General features: G+C 45.7%; 1 protein-coding gene across 1 annotated transcript in view; it reads right to left on the minus strand.

Annotated features, from left to right (window-relative positions):
• ARHGAP39 (Rho GTPase activating protein 39) overlaps positions 1-15652 on the minus strand; it is a gene marked incomplete at its 5' end in the record, with an annotated part of 73785 nt that overhangs the window by 36184 nt on the left and 21949 nt on the right. The window contains one exon of the mRNA XM_083358207.1: positions 6678-7239. Within this exon, the coding sequence (XP_083214333.1) occupies positions 6678-7239 (562 nt within the window). The remainder of the gene's footprint in view (positions 1-6677; positions 7240-15652) is intronic.

The following is a 15652-nucleotide window of genomic DNA, read 5'->3' on the forward strand; positions in this document are numbered from 1 at the left end:
AACTACAGGCCAATTACCTGCTTAGCAACAACTTTCAAATTGCTAACCGGTGTGGTAGCTGATGCAGTACAACAGCATCAAGTTGAAAACAATCTCTTTCCACCCGAACAGAAAGGAAACCGCCCCAATAGCAGAGGAACAAAAGATCAACTCCTAATAAGACAAAATGATCTTGGAAAACTGCAAAAAAAGGAAGACCAACCTGAACGCGGCATGGATCGACTACCAAAAGGCATTTGACTCTCTGCCACAGGACTGGATAACCAAGAGCCTAGAAATAACAGGAGTCAGTAGAAACATCAGGAAATTTGTGCAAAGATCGATGGCACAATGGAAGACACAGTTGCAGGTCAGTGGTCAAAGACTGGGAGAGGATAATACCAAGAGAGGAATATTTCAAGGAGATTCATTATCACCACTACTATTTGTTATATTGCACTGTTTCCTCTGTCAACAATACTGACTAACTCAGGACATGGCTATCAAACATCAAAAACATCTGCCAGACTATCCCACCTCCTTTACATGGATGACCTGAAGCCGTATGGAAAAACATCATCTGAAATAGAATTGCTGCTCAACACTGTCCGTATATATAGCCAAGATATTGCAGTGGAGTTTGGCTTGGACAAATGTGCCACGCTTACTCTCAAACAAGGAAAAATTGTGAAAACTGAAGGAATGAAGATGCCCCACGAAAATAACATTAAGAGTCTGGATGAGGAAGATTACTACAAATACTTGGGTATCCTTCAAGCTGACAACATCAAGCACACTGAAGTCAAGAAAAAGATTAGAGGTGAACACATCAAGAGAGTGAAGAAGATCTTACAAGTCCAAACTCGATGGAGGAAACATCGTGAAGGCAATCAACACCTGGGCAATTCCAGTCATTAGATACACAGCTGGAATAGTGGACTGGACTCAAGCAGAACTAAAAGCAATGGATAGGAAGACCAGAAAAATAATGACAATGAATCATGCCCTTCATCCACGCAGTGACATTGGAAGACTCTTATCTACCAAAGCAAATAGGTGGACGTGGAATGCTACAAGTACATCAGATGGTTGAATAAGAAAAAAAATGGCTTTGGAAGAATATCTGAAGAACAATGATGAAGAAGCACTGAAATTAGTATATCAGGAAGGCTTACTGGCTACTGGAGAGACCAAACTGGCCTACAAGAAAGACCAAATGAAGAACAGAATAGAGGCGCGGGAAGACAAAGCACTACATGGCCAGTCCATTAAAAAAATAGCTGGGAAAGCAGGTAATAAGGAGACCTGGCAATGGCTAAGAGCAGGAAAGTTGAAGAAAGAGACGGAGGGACTCATTCTGGCTGCACAAGACCACAAGGACAAACGCATACAAAGTCAAAATTGAGAAGACAGCAACAGACAGTAAGTGCCACCTATGCAAAGAAGCTGAAGAAACAGTGGACCACCCAGTAAAGCTGCTGCAAGAAGATCGCACAGACTGTCTAGAAGCAGCGGCGTGACAAAGAAGCAACAGGGGTGCCTTGGAAGATCTGCAAGAAATACCATTTGCCTGTAAGCAAGAACTGGTGGGATCATAAAATAGAGAAAGTCATAGAGAATGATAAAGTTAAACTGCTCTGGGATTTCAGAATTCAAACTGACAAGCACCTGCAACATAACACTCCGGACTTAACAATTGTCGATAAGAAAGACAAAAAAGTCTGGATAGTGGACGTGGCAGCGCCTGGAGACAGCAGAATAGACGAGAAAGAACTGGAGAAGACAACAAAATACGAAGACCTACAAATAGAAATAGAAAGACTGTGGCAAAGGCAAGCAAGGGTGGTACCAATAGTCATAGGCGCCTTGGATGCAATCCCAAAAGAACTGGAGCGCCACTTGAGCACCATCATCGGCATTGACAAATTCAACATTAGTCAATTGCAAAAGGCGGCCTTACTAGGAACTGCTTCCATCCTGCGACGAGATCTGTAATACCATCAAACATCCACGTCTGCCTATCCCAGGTCCTTGGTAAGGACTCGATAGGTAGAAAAAAAATGCCAAATCCAGTCTGAACATCTGGCTGACTGTGCGATGATCAATAATAATAATAATAATAATGTTGGAAGGGACCTTGGAGGTCATCTAGTCCAAACTCCTGCTCAGGCAGGAAATCTTATACCATTTCAGACAAATGTCTGTCCAGTCTCTTCTTAAAAACTTCCAGTGTTGGAGCATTCACAACTTCTGGAGGCAGGTTGTTCCACTGGTTAATTGTCCTCACTGTCAGGAAGTTTCTCCTTAATTCCAGATTGCTTCTCTCCTTGATTAGTTTCCATCCGCTGCTTCTTGACCTGCCTTCAGGCGCTTTGGAGAATAGCTTGACTCCCTCTTCTTTGGGGCAGCCGCTGAGATACTGGAAGACTGCTATCATGTCCCCCCTCGTCCTTCTCTTCCTTAGACTAGGCATACCCAATTCCAGCAACCGTTCCCTATATGTTTTAGCCTCCAGTCCCCTGATCATCTTTGTTGCTCTTCTCTGCAGTCTTTCTAGAGTCTCAACATCTTTTTTACATTGTGGTGACCAAAACTGGATGCAGGATTCCAAGTGTGGCCTTACCAAGGCTTTGTAAAGTGGTATTAGTACTTCACTTGATCTTGATTCTATCCCTCTGTTAATGCAGCCTAAGGACTGTGTTGGCTTTTTTGGCAGCTGCAGCACACAGCTGGCTCCTATTGAAGGGTTTGTCTACTAAGACTCCGAGATCCCTCTCACAGTTACTACTATTGAGCAAGGTACCACCTATACTATACCTGTGCATTTGATTTTTCCTGCCTAAATGTAGAACCTTACTTTTTTCACCATTGAATTTCATTTTGTTAGATAGCGCCCAGTGTTCGAGTCTGTCCAGATCCTTCTGTATCTTAAGCCTGTCTTCTGGAGTATTGGCTATTCCTGCCAGCTTGGTGTCATCTGCAAATTGGTAAGGAAGAGGTGAGAAGGTGGGCAAGAGTGCCCTGTTCCAGAGTTCCCCAAAGTTTTGGGGTTCTGGCCTGAAGTGGGGGTGAGGGGGAAGGGAAAGATGGGATTGGTTTGTGTGTGGCTGTGAACAAATATGCGCGTGCACGCGCACGAACACCCACTGCTTGTATGAGTGGGGACATGAGTGCCGGTGTTCCTCACCGCGAAGCGAGCACTCGCTCACGGGGCTGCGAACTCTCACAACGCTTGCAGTGAGGCTCGCACAAATGGCGAAACTCGCGTGAGTGGGGCCACAAACACTTGCGCTGACGCTCGTGCTAGTGGAGCCAATGTCCGCAATGCTTGCGGTGACGCTCGGGCAAGTGAGGCTGAGCGCACGCACACACACACACACGCACACACACTTGCGTACTGGCCAGCCACTAGTGGGGCCCAGTGGCCTATAGCTCACAGCCCGGTAGTGGGCCACAGTCCAGAGATTGGGGACCCCTGCCCTGCGTTGAATGCCTCAAGTCTTCCCCACGATGTTCAGCTTCTTGAAAAATCAAACTCAACTGTGGAATACTGTAACCTGCCCAGGGTTGCTTGACAATGAGTTTGTTTGTTTCCTTGGAGATGTTTCGTTACCTGACTTTGTTGCCGTTGTGCGTGTCCTTGTTGTTGTTAGTTGCGAAGTCGTGTCCGACCCATCGCGACCCCATGGACAATGTTCCACCAGGCCTTCCTGTCCTCTACCCTCTTCTGGAGTCCATTTAAGCTCACGCCTACTGCTCCAGTGACTCCATCCAGCCACCTCGTTCTCTGTCGTCCCCTTCTTCTATTGCCCTCGATCTTTCCCAGCATTAGGCTCTTCTCCAGTGAGTCCTTCCTTCTCCTTAGGTGGCCAAAGTATTTGAGTTTTAGCTTCAGGATCTGGCCTTCTAAAGAGCAGCCAGGGTTGATCTCCTCTAGGACCGACCGGTTGGATCGCCTTGCAGTCCAAGGGACTCACAGGAGTCTTCTCCAGCACCATAGTTCAAAGGCCTCAATTCTTTGGCGCTCAGCCTTTCTTGTGGTCCAACTTTCACTGAGATACATTGCAACTGGGAAGACCATAGCCTTGACTGTACGCACTTTTGTTGACAGGGTGACGTCTCTGCTTTTTAGTGTGCTGTCTAGATTTGCCATGGCTTTCCTCCCGAGTAGCAAGCGTCTTTTAATTTCTTGGCTGCAGTCCCCATCTGCGGTGATCTTGGAGCCCAGGAAAACAAAATCTGTCACTACCTCCATTTCTTATCTGACTAGGAAACATCATTAGTGTCAGAAGATACTTGGAGGAAATCAGTTGCCTTCCAGCACTGATGATGTTACCTGATTGGGTCGTGAAAGGTCTTCAGGGGAACCACCCACTTCAGAGAGCATCCAGGACCCTCGAATCCTCTTCTTCTTCTTCCTCCTCCTCCTCCTCCTCCTCCTCCTCCTCCTCTCTGTAAATCCCACTCCCTTCTAGCACTGATGATGTTACCTGGTTGGGTCATGAAACGTCTGGAAGAAAACCAGCCAGCTCAGAGAGCACCAAGGACTCCACAATTATTGTTCTCCTCCTCCTCCTCCTCCTCCTCCTCCTCCTCCTCCTCCTCTTCCTCTACACAAACCCCACTGCCTTCTAGCACTGATGATGGGTCATGGTTGGGTCATGAAAAGTCTAGAAGAAAACCACCCAGCTCAGAGAGCACCAAGGACTCCACAATTATTGTTCTCCTCCTCCTCCTCCTCCTCCTCCTCCTCCTCCTCCTCCTCCTCCTCCTCCTCTTCCTCTACACAAACCCCACTGCCTTCTAGCACTGATGATGGGTCATGGTTGGGTCATGAAACGTCTACTCTACAAGAAAACCAGCCAGCTCAGAGACCCCACAGTTCAACCCTGAGCTACAACATTGCCTTCTAAAATAAACAATTACTGTGTTTCCTGGGCCCTAAACTGACCAAAGCATGGAGCATAGCACACATTTCGGTGCATCCCAAATGCACAAGTGTGTGTGTGTGTGTGTGTGTGTGTGTGTGTGTGTGTGTGTGTGTCCCTCGGTTGATCTCAGCCAAAGTTGAAACGCATGCTGGATTTAGCTACACTTGCCTCCAGCAGCTGTGGGCGGTCCAATACAAGCAGTCCTCGACTTACGACAATTGAGCCCAACATTGCTGCTGTTAAGTGAAACATTTCATTAAGTGGGTTTCGCCCCATTTTTACGACCCATTTCTTGCCACAGTTGTTAAGGGAATCAGGCAGTTGTTAAGATAGCAACAGAGTTGTTAAGTGAATCTGGCTTCCCCACTGACTTTGCTTGTCAGGTCACCAACGGGGATCACTGCCGACCGTCATAGATATGAGTCAGTTGCCAGGCCCGAACTTTGATCACGTGACCACGGGGATGCTGCAACGGTCGTTAGGGTGAAAAATGGTCATAAGTCACTTTTTTCAGTGCCGTTGTAATTTCGCTAAACAAACTGCTGCAAGTCGAGGACTACCTGTACTGGAGGTTTTTAAGAACCGATTGGACAAGCATTTGTCCGAAATTGTGTAGTCTCCTGCTTGAGCAGGGGGTTGGACTAGAGGACCTCTAGGGTCCCTTCCAACTCTGTTATTCCATGATTCGATAAGGGTCTCCTGTTTGAGGAGGGGGATGGACTAGAGGACCTCCAAGGTCCCTTCCAATTCTGTGATTCTGCAAGGGTCTCCTGCTTGAGCAGGGGGTTGGACTACAAGAGGGCTTTTCAACCAGTGGTACGGGTACCACCTGTGGTACATTGGCACCTGGCAGGTGTCACGTAACCATCCTAGAAAAGTTGCAGCCAGGGAGGGGAATGAGATGAACCGGTGGCAGCACCGCCCAAGCCTGAGCGAGAGACGGCTGGAGCTGCAGGGCTGTCGGGGCTCAGCGGAAGCACCAGGATCAGCGCCAGGATCCAGCTGGAGCTCGGCGCTGATCCTGGCGCATCTGCTGAGCCCAGAAAAAGCTGGAATGTTGCAGCATCTCCAGGCTCTTGTGATTTACATTCAGATGCTTGGCAACTGATTCATATTTATGACCGTCACAGGGTCATGTGAAGTGACCAGAACCTGCTGCAACCACCCAGCAGACAGTGGGGGGAATAAAAACCAAACACCCACCCCCACCCCACCCCTGCTGCCAATCCTCAACAGAAATGCTCACAACAATGAAAACCTCGGACAGGAGGAAGAGCGCCGCCGGGCGGGCAGGCAGGTGTCTTGCTCGGCTGTGGCTTGGGGGGCAATTTTTCAGTGCCATTGTAACTTCAGTCACTAAGCCAACTGTTGTAAGTCGAGGACTACCTGTACTTCATCCCTTTTTTCCTTTTTTTTTTTTTTTTGGTCATCAAGTTTTTGACACCTTGCTGAGCGACTGGCGGTACTCGGACACTGCCGTATCCTAAAAGTGGTACAATCGGTGAAAAGGTTGAAAAGCCCTGGACTAGATGACCTCCAAGGTCCCTTCCAACTCTGTTCTTCTGCAAGGGTCTCCCGCCTAAGCAGAGGGTTGGACTAGAAGACCTCCAAGGTCCCTTCCAACTCTGTTATGTCTCCGCCTGGGACACCACTGCTGGCCACCGAGATGTCTTCTCTGGGCCTTCCCTCGTGCCCTTCCATTCATGGGAGAAGCCGAGAACCTAAGCAGGACCCAGCCAGGTCAACGGCGAGGTGCATCCCTCTTACCTTTGGTGTCGTTGACCGGGTCCATGTGCCTATAAATGTAGCCCTCTAAGTAGGAGTGGAACTTGGGCGTGGGCGGGAAGAAAGCCAGGCAGATGGACATCAGCTCCCAACCCCGGGCCAAGCTCTCGTAGCGGAAGTTCTCGGTGGTCTGCCGGCACAGCTGGATGTAGAGTTCGTCGCGGAGGCCCTGCATGCTCCACCCTTTGGTGGCGATCTCCAGGGCCACGCTCAGCTGGTCCGCCTTGGACCGCCGGTCGCCCATGTACATCTGGATGAGCTTGAAGATCTCGCAGGCCTCCTTCTTGACGTTGCGGTCGGTGGTCATGATCATGGGCTTCTTGATGGACTCGTTGCTCCAGGCCAGCATGTTGGCGATGGAGATCTTGCGCCGGAAGAGGCCCTGGGTGTGCTTGTTGAAGTGTTTGGAGGCCCAGTTCTCAATGTCCGTCTCCGAGGAGGGCTTCCTCAGGTTGAAGGTGGGGAAGACGCAGCTGCTGCTGGGCATCATGTTGCGGTTTTGTCGGCTGCTCTCAAACTGGACGCAGGCACCCAGGTCTTCCGACTGGGGAGGGAAGGCAAGAGAGGACAAGTGTGAGCAACGGAATGATAATAACAACAATGAGAAGAAGAAGGAGGAGGAGGAGGAGGAGGAGGAGGAGGAGGAGGAGGAGAAGAAGAAGAAGAAGAAGAAGAAGAAGAAGAAGAAGAAGAAGAAGAAGAAGAAGAAGAAGAAGAAGAAAGATATTGCAGTTGCAGAGAACCGCAGCGTACAGCTGCTTGATATCGCTGTACCAGGAGACGCCAGAATTGAAGAAAAAATTATGAAATATCGCAACCTGGCCATCGAAACTGCGCGTGTAACAGTGACACCCATTTATCATCGGGGCACTGGGAACTATGTCCAAAAACTTTGCAAAATACATTGAGAAATTGCAGGTTCCTGCAATAACTCCAGCAATGCTGCAAAAAACTGCGTTACTCAGAAGATCTTACATTTTAAGGATGCCTGGTTGATACCTAGGATGCTGGCAGCAGCCCGTGTCAACCATTAGCGCCAGTCAATTTGAGTGTTCAGTTGACTGAGTTTCAAGTTTTATGAATAAAAGTTTTATAATAATAATAATAATAATAATAATGATGATGATGATGATGATGATGATGATGATGATGATGATGATGATGATGATGATGGAAGGGATGTTGGAGGTCATCTAGTCCAACCCCCTGCTCAGGCAGGAAAGCCTATACCAGAGGTCTTCAAACTTGGCCCTTTATGACTTGTGGACTTCAACTCCCAGAATTCCTCAGCCAGCATATAAAAGGGCCAAGTTTGAAGACCCCTGCCCTAGACCACTTCAGACAAATGGCTGTCCAGTCTCTTCTTAAAAACTTCCAGTGTTGGAGCATTCACAGCTTCTGGAGGCAGGTGGTTCCACTGGTTAATTGTTCTACCTCACGCCTTGCGTGAGAGGAGGTCACTCACAGAACGGTGTAGTCCACCCGCAAATGTTCTTCCTGACGCCAACCCCACTGGAAAAGGGGAGAAGAGACATCACTGTTTGATGGGTTTCACGAGTTTCATTAAAATAGTCTAATGAGGAGAAGGACGAGGGGTGACATGATAGCAGTCTTCCAGTATCTGAGGGGCCGCCCCAAAGAAGAGGGAGTCAAGCTATTCTCCAAAGCACCCGAAGGCAGGACAAGAAGCAACAACGGAGGGAAACTAATCCAGGAGAGAAGCAACCTGGAACTAAGGAGAAACTTCCTGACAGTCAGAACAATTAATCAGTGGAACCACCTGCCTTCAGAAGTTGTGAATGCTCCAACACTGGAGGTTTTTAAGAAGAGACTGGACAGCCATTGGCCTGAAATGGTATAAGGTTTCCTGCCTGAACAGGGGGTTGGACTAGATGACCTCCAAGGTCCCTCCCAACTCTGTTGTTCTATTTTCTGTTTTCAGATCCGGACAAGGTTAGCACTCTATTATTATTATATTATAAATTATTCTCCAAAGTGCCCGAAGGCAGGACAAGAAGCAACGGATGGAAACTCATCAAGGAGAGAAGCAACCTAGAACTAAGGAGAAACTTCCTGACAGTCAGAACAATTCACCAGTGGAACAACTTGCTACCAGAAGCTGTGAATGCTCCATCACTGGAGCTTTTCAAGAAGAGACTGGACAGCCACTTGTCTGATAATGGTGTAGGTAGATGAACCTCAATTTGGGGAATTGTTCTCCAGAAAAAGCACAGACAGAGCCTGCGGAATCCCTTTCCTATACAGATAGTCCTCGACTTACAACAGCCCATTTAGCGACCGCTCAAAGTTCCAACGGCCATCCTCCTCGGCCACTTGATCAAAATGCAGACGCTTGGCAGCTGACTCGCATTTATGACGGTCACAGGGAGCGTCCGCAGGGTCACGCGGACCCCTTTTGTGACCCGTTTGACAAGCAAAGCCAGTGGGGGATGCCAGATTCGCTTAAGGTCATAAAGTTAGGCAAATCCCACTCAACCAACGTCTCGCTTAAGGACAGAAATGCCGGGGCTCAATTGCGGTCGTAAGTCAAGGACTGCTTGTATGATAACAGTTAAGGCCCGTTCAAAATTTGCTCCTTGGAAAAATAACTGAACTTCAAGTAAAACTATCCAATTATTCAATTCCATGTTATTATTATCATAGGCTTATTACAATATACCCGGATTTATCAAATTAAAAATGCTAGCGGCGGCGTTAATACATGCCGGCTGGGGAATTCTGGGAGTTGAAGTCCACGAGTCATAAAAGGGCCGAGTTTGAAGACCTCCTGCTTTTACCTCTCATATGGTACCTAAGAATGCTGGGAATTGTAGTTCCAGCAGTCCCGAAGGGCTGAAGAAGAAAAATCTGATTTTTCACTTTCCCAAAGGGCTCATGTGCTGTTATATGCAAACATTACGAATATTTTCCCTCTCCTTACAAGGGGCATTCCCACAGAAAGATGTGCAAAGTCTTTTCCTGCAGACTGAAATTTCTAGGGTCTGCCTCGATGTTTCCAAATATTCACTTTATTTATTAAATTTATACCCGCTATCCAAAGCGACTCTGAGCATCTCAGCAATACAATCAAATCCTGAATTTAAAAAGATTAAAATAGTGTCTTTCAGGCCTCTCGCTAAGCATACAGTTTTCCTGTCTCAATATCTATCTATCTATCTATCTATCTATCTATCTATCTATCTATCTATCTATCTATCTATCAGTATGTGTATCTATATCTATCTATTTATCTATCTATCTATCTATCTATCTATCTATCTATCTATCTATCTATCATCTATCTATCTATCTATCTATCTATCTATCTATCTATCTATCTCTATCTATCTATCTATCTATCTATCTATCTGTATGTGTATCTATATCTATCTATCTATCTATCTATCTATCTATCTATCTATGTGTATATATCTATCTCTATCATCTATCTATCTATCTATCTATCTATCTATCTATCTATCTATCTATCTATCTATCTATCTCTATCTCTCTATCTCTCTATCTCTATCTATCTATCTATCTATCTATCTATCTATCTATCTATCATCTATCCATCTATATTTACATCTACATCTACATCTCTATCTATCTATCTATCTATCTATCTATCTATCTATCTATCTATCCATCTATATTTACATCTACATCTACATCTACATCTACATCTATCTATCTATCTATCTATCTATCTATCTATCTATCTATCTATCTATCTATCTATCTTTACATCTATATCTATCTATCTATCTATCTATCTATCTATCTATCTATCTATCTATCCATCTATATTTACATCTACATCTACATCTACATCTATCTCTATCTATCTATCTATCTATCTATCTATCTATCTATCTATCTATCTATCTATCTATTCTATCTCTATATCTCTATTTCTATACATCTATCTATCTCTATATCTATACATCTCTATCTCTCTAAATCTATATATCTCTATCCCTATCTATCTATCATCTATCTATCTATCTATCTATCTATCTATCTATCTATCTATCTATCTATTATCTATCTATCTATCTATCTATCTATCTATCTATCTATCTATCTATCTATCTATCTATCTATCCATCTATCCATCTATCTATATCTATAGATATTTATATAGATAGATAGATATAGATATATTTCCCCCTCTTAAATCCCTGCCATTTAGTTCTGTTCCATTTATGTGCTTCCCCTAACCGTGCATTCAATTGCTTATATAGCCCATCTCGCCTAACTGGAGGGGGGGTATTCTGCAAATATAAAACAAGAGAAACACCTGAACGGAAGCACAGATTAAAACAGAGGTTAAAACGGGATTAACACTTACAGGTTTTAAAAAAATTAAAATTCGGTAGGGAGAAAAAGTGTAACGAAGCAGAAGTGCATTGCACTCTTGGACACACACACACAAACATACACACACACACACCCCGCTAACTTACCACTGATGAAAAATAAGAATTAAAATTAAAGGCCGTGACTGGCTTGTCAGCAAACGCACTTGGTTGCTCTTCGAGTGTTTTTATTTGAAATTTGGAGAGCCTCCCGGCACCCTTCAAGTATTTGCTAAGGTGCCACACAGAAGGAAAGTTAAACCCGTTGGCTGTCATTCCGACATGCAGATTGGGGAACGAAGACTGAAGTTAAAGAAAATCAGAAAAAAAAGTCCCTAAAAGACGTCCCCACTGCATCACAACGAGACAACCAAAGGATACTGAATCCTTTCCAAATACTTGGGGAGGGGGGAATTCTCAGGGTTGCAACCGTTGCTTGTTCAAGAGTTTCTCCCTTCCCCGCTGAAACAATCTTCCAAACAAGAGAATAAACCAGCTCAGGACAAGCTTATAATCAATCTTAACGCAGCGGGTAAACATGTGTTAGAAGCTTAGTGCTTCACGGGATTATAAACTTGGGGGTGGAAACAAGCCAGATTTAACAGAAATACGTGGCTTTTTATGGTTTAAGAAAAAAACAACAACAACAGAACAGAATAACCGAGTTGGGAGGGTCCAGAATAGTATAGGGTCTCCCGTTTGAGCAGGGGGTTGAGCTAGAAGACCTCCAGAGTCCCTTCCAACTCTGTTATTCTGCAAGGGTCTCCTGCTTGAGCAGGGGGATAGACTAGAGGACCTCCGAGGCCCCTTTGTTATTCTATGATTCTGCAAGGGTCTCCCGCCTAAGCAGAGGGTTGGACTAGAGGACCTCCAGGGTCCCTTCCAACTCTTTTATTCTACGATTCTGTAAGGGTCTCCTCCTTGAACAGGGGGTTGGACTAGAAGACCTCCAGGGTCCCATCCAAACTCTCTTATTATTTAATTAATCAGTAGAATATCTTGCCTCTAGAAGTTGTGGGTGCTTCATCACTGGAGGTCTTCAAAAAGAAATTGGACAATCATTTTTCTGAAGGGATACAGGGCCTACTGCTTTTGCAGGGGGTTGGACTAGAAGACCTCCAGGGTCCCTTCCAACTCATTCATCGTAAGTGCACAGACACGGTGCACATAAGTGCACATTATTTTTGCAGCTGGTTGAATGTGTGGTCTACTGGGAGATGTTTTATCGGTAAAACCAAGTAGATAAATATGCCTGGAGCAGGGTTGCCTAAGATAGCTGTGCTGTCCCTGAGGTTCAGAAACAATGGCTGGTTGGGGAAATTCTGGGAGTTGAAGTCCAATCATCTCAAAGTTGGCAAGGTTGAGAAACACTGGATAGCTGGGGAATTCTGGGAGTTGAAGTCCACATCTCAAAGTGGCTTTGAAGTTCAGGGACACTGGCTGGCTGGGGAATTCTGGGAGTTGAAGTCCACCTATCTCAAAGGCGCTGAGGTTCAGAAAAAGCGGTCCAAGACAGGGCTCTCCAAACGTGACAACTTGTAGACTTCAACTCCCGGCTTTGCCAGCTGGAGAATTCTGGGAGTTGAAGTCCACAAATCTTAACGTGGCCACGTTGGAGACCCCTGGCCTAAGAAATCAACGACAGGACAGCTGAGATGAGGAGTGATGGACAGTTGCTGTGTTTGCTGACCCCTTGTCTAAGGGATTAATGACAGGACAGCTGAGACGATGAGTGATGGACAGTTGACAGGATGGGCCTGACCTAGGGTTGTCAGGAAACACGCACACACACACACACACACACACACCCCTCAACCACCATTTATGGAGTGCTCCAATTCCCCCACGCATTTCCTGATCCTTTGGGACCAGAGGATTAATCTGGACGTGTATCATTTCCAAATAATAAAGCTTTTGTAGATTAAGAGCAGAGGTTCTCTGTCTGCTGGGCCTCCCTTGCAGCGTTCCAATCACCAGCGAAGATCTCCACGATCAAATCCGTCCTGCAGGCCTCAAGTCTGAGTCATCATCACTTCTCCGAAAGACATTTTTTCCCCTTTTCTGGAAGCCAATCCTTTCCGCCTCTCATTTCAGGAACATTTATTTTTAATTTCTTTCTTTCAAATGGCATTTGTCCTGCTTTCCAAGATGGGACTCCAGAAAGGTCAAGGACCCTTCAGCTCCGACAAACTCGCTCCGTTCTTATATATAATAACAACAACAATAATAATAAAGTTGGAAGGTACCTTGGAGGTCATCTAATCCAACCTCCTGCTCAGGCAGGAAACCCTATCCCATTTCAGACAAACGGCTGTCCAGTCTCTTCTTAAAAACTTCCAGTGTTGGAGCATTCACAACTTCTGGAGGCAGGTGGTTCCACTGGTTAATTGTTCTAACTGTCAGGAAGTTTCTCCTTAATTCCAGGTTGCTTCTCTCCTTGACTAGTTTCCATCCGTTGCTTCTTGTCCTGCCTTCAGGTGCTTTGGAGAAGAACTTGACTCCCTCTTCTTTGGGGCAGCCCCTGAGATACTGGAGCACTGCTATCATGTTCCCCCCTGGTCCTTCTCTTCATTAAACTAGACATTTTCTCCTTAGTTCTAGTCTGCTTCTCTCCTTGATTAATTTCCATCCGTTGCTTCTTGTCCTGCCTTTGGGTGCTTTGGAGAATAGCTTGACTGCCTCTTCTTTGGGGCAGCCCCTCAGATACTGGAAGACCGCTGTCATGTCCCCCCTTGTCCTTCTCTTCATTCAACTAAAGGTAAAGGTTCCCCCGCACATGCGTGCTAGTCATTTCCAACTCTAGGGGCCGGTGCTCATCTGCGTTTCAAAGCCGAAGAGCCAGCACTTGTCCGAGGACGTCTCCGTGGTCATGTGGCCGGCATGACTAGACGCCAAAGGCGCACGGAACGCTGTTACCTTCCCACCGTAGTGGTCCCTATTTTTCTACTTGCATTTTTACGTGCTTTCGAACTGCTAGGTTGGCAGAAGCTGGGACGAGTAACAGGCGCTCACTCTGCTATGCGGCACTCGGGATTCAACCCGCCAAACTGCCGATCTTCTGATCGACAAGCTCAGCGTCCTAACCCACTGAGCCACCGCGTCCCTTTTCATTCAACTAGACCTCCCCAATTCCAGCAACACACTGTTTGTTGGACAGCACTATATCCACCAATATAGTGGATACTGCCCAAATCTGAGTTTTTCCATTATCAGATCATAGGCTACTAGGATTGGAAGGACCTTGGAGGTCATCTAGTCCAACCCCCTGTTCAACCAGGAGACCCTGTACCATTTCAGACAAAAGACTGTCCCGGCCTTTTTCTTGAAAACCTGCTATTCCCTTTGTGCTATTCACTCTTTCGCACTTTTGATCGGCAAAAGTTTTTATTACTTCTTCCTCTCAAAGCATCAGGAAATATTTATACCTTTTGCAATGAACAATCCTTTTGATCCTCTTTTTTTTTAAAAAAAAAAATCTTTTGCCACGGACAACTGTTATATATATACACACACACACACACACACACACACACACACACACACACACACACACACACATATATATATATATATATATATATATATATATATATATATATATATATATATATATCCCCTTCATGGATTACTGCCTTGTCGTGGCGAAGGGGCTTGCGTAATTCAATGAAGCTATGAGCTATGCCGTGCAGGGCCACCCAAGACGGACAGGTCATAGCTGAGAGTTCTGACAAAACGTGATCCACTGGAGAAGGAAATGGCAACCCACTCCAGTATCTTTGCCATGAAAACCCTATGGACAGTACCAAAAGGCAATACGATATGACGCTGGAAGATGAGCCCCTCAGGTCGGAAGGCGTCCAATATGCTACTGGGGAAGAGCAGAGGGCTAGTACTAGTAGCGCCAGAAAGAATGAAGCGACTGGGCCAAAGCCGAAAGGACGCTCAGCTGTGGATATGTCTGGTGGTGAAAGGAAAGTCCGATGCTGTAAAGATTTTTTCTCCATAGGAACCTGGAATGTAAGATCCATGAATCAAGGCAAGCTGGACGTGGTCAAACAAGAGATGACAAGACTAAACATCGACATCTTAGGTATCAGCGAACTAAAATGGACAGGAATGGGTGAATTTAATTCAGATGACCATCAGGTATACTACTGCGGGCAAGAATCCCTCAGAAGAAATGGAGTAGCCTTCATAGTCAATAAAAGAGTAGGAAAAGCAATACTGGGATACAATCCTCAAAATGACAGAATGATCTCAGTTCGAATCCAAGGGAAACCATTCAATATCACAGTAGTCCAAGTCTATGCCCCAACCACCGGTGCTGAAGAGGATGAAATTGACCGGTTCTATGAAGCCCTACAGCACCTTATAGAACTAACACCAAAAAATGATGTCCTTATCATCATGGGGGATTGGAATGCTAAAGTAGGAAGCCAAAAGATAAGTGGAATAACAGGCAAGTTTGGCCTTGGAGTACAAAATGAAGCAGGGCACAGGCTGATAGAATTTTGTCAAGAGAATACGATGGTCATAGCAAACACTCTTTTCCAACAACCCAAGAGACGGCTTTACACATGGACATCACCAGACGGT

Source organism: Vipera ursinii, assembly GCF_947247035.1.
Source record: "Vipera ursinii genome assembly, chromosome: 3".
Lineage (NCBI taxonomy): Eukaryota > Metazoa > Chordata > Lepidosauria > Squamata > Viperidae > Vipera > Vipera ursinii.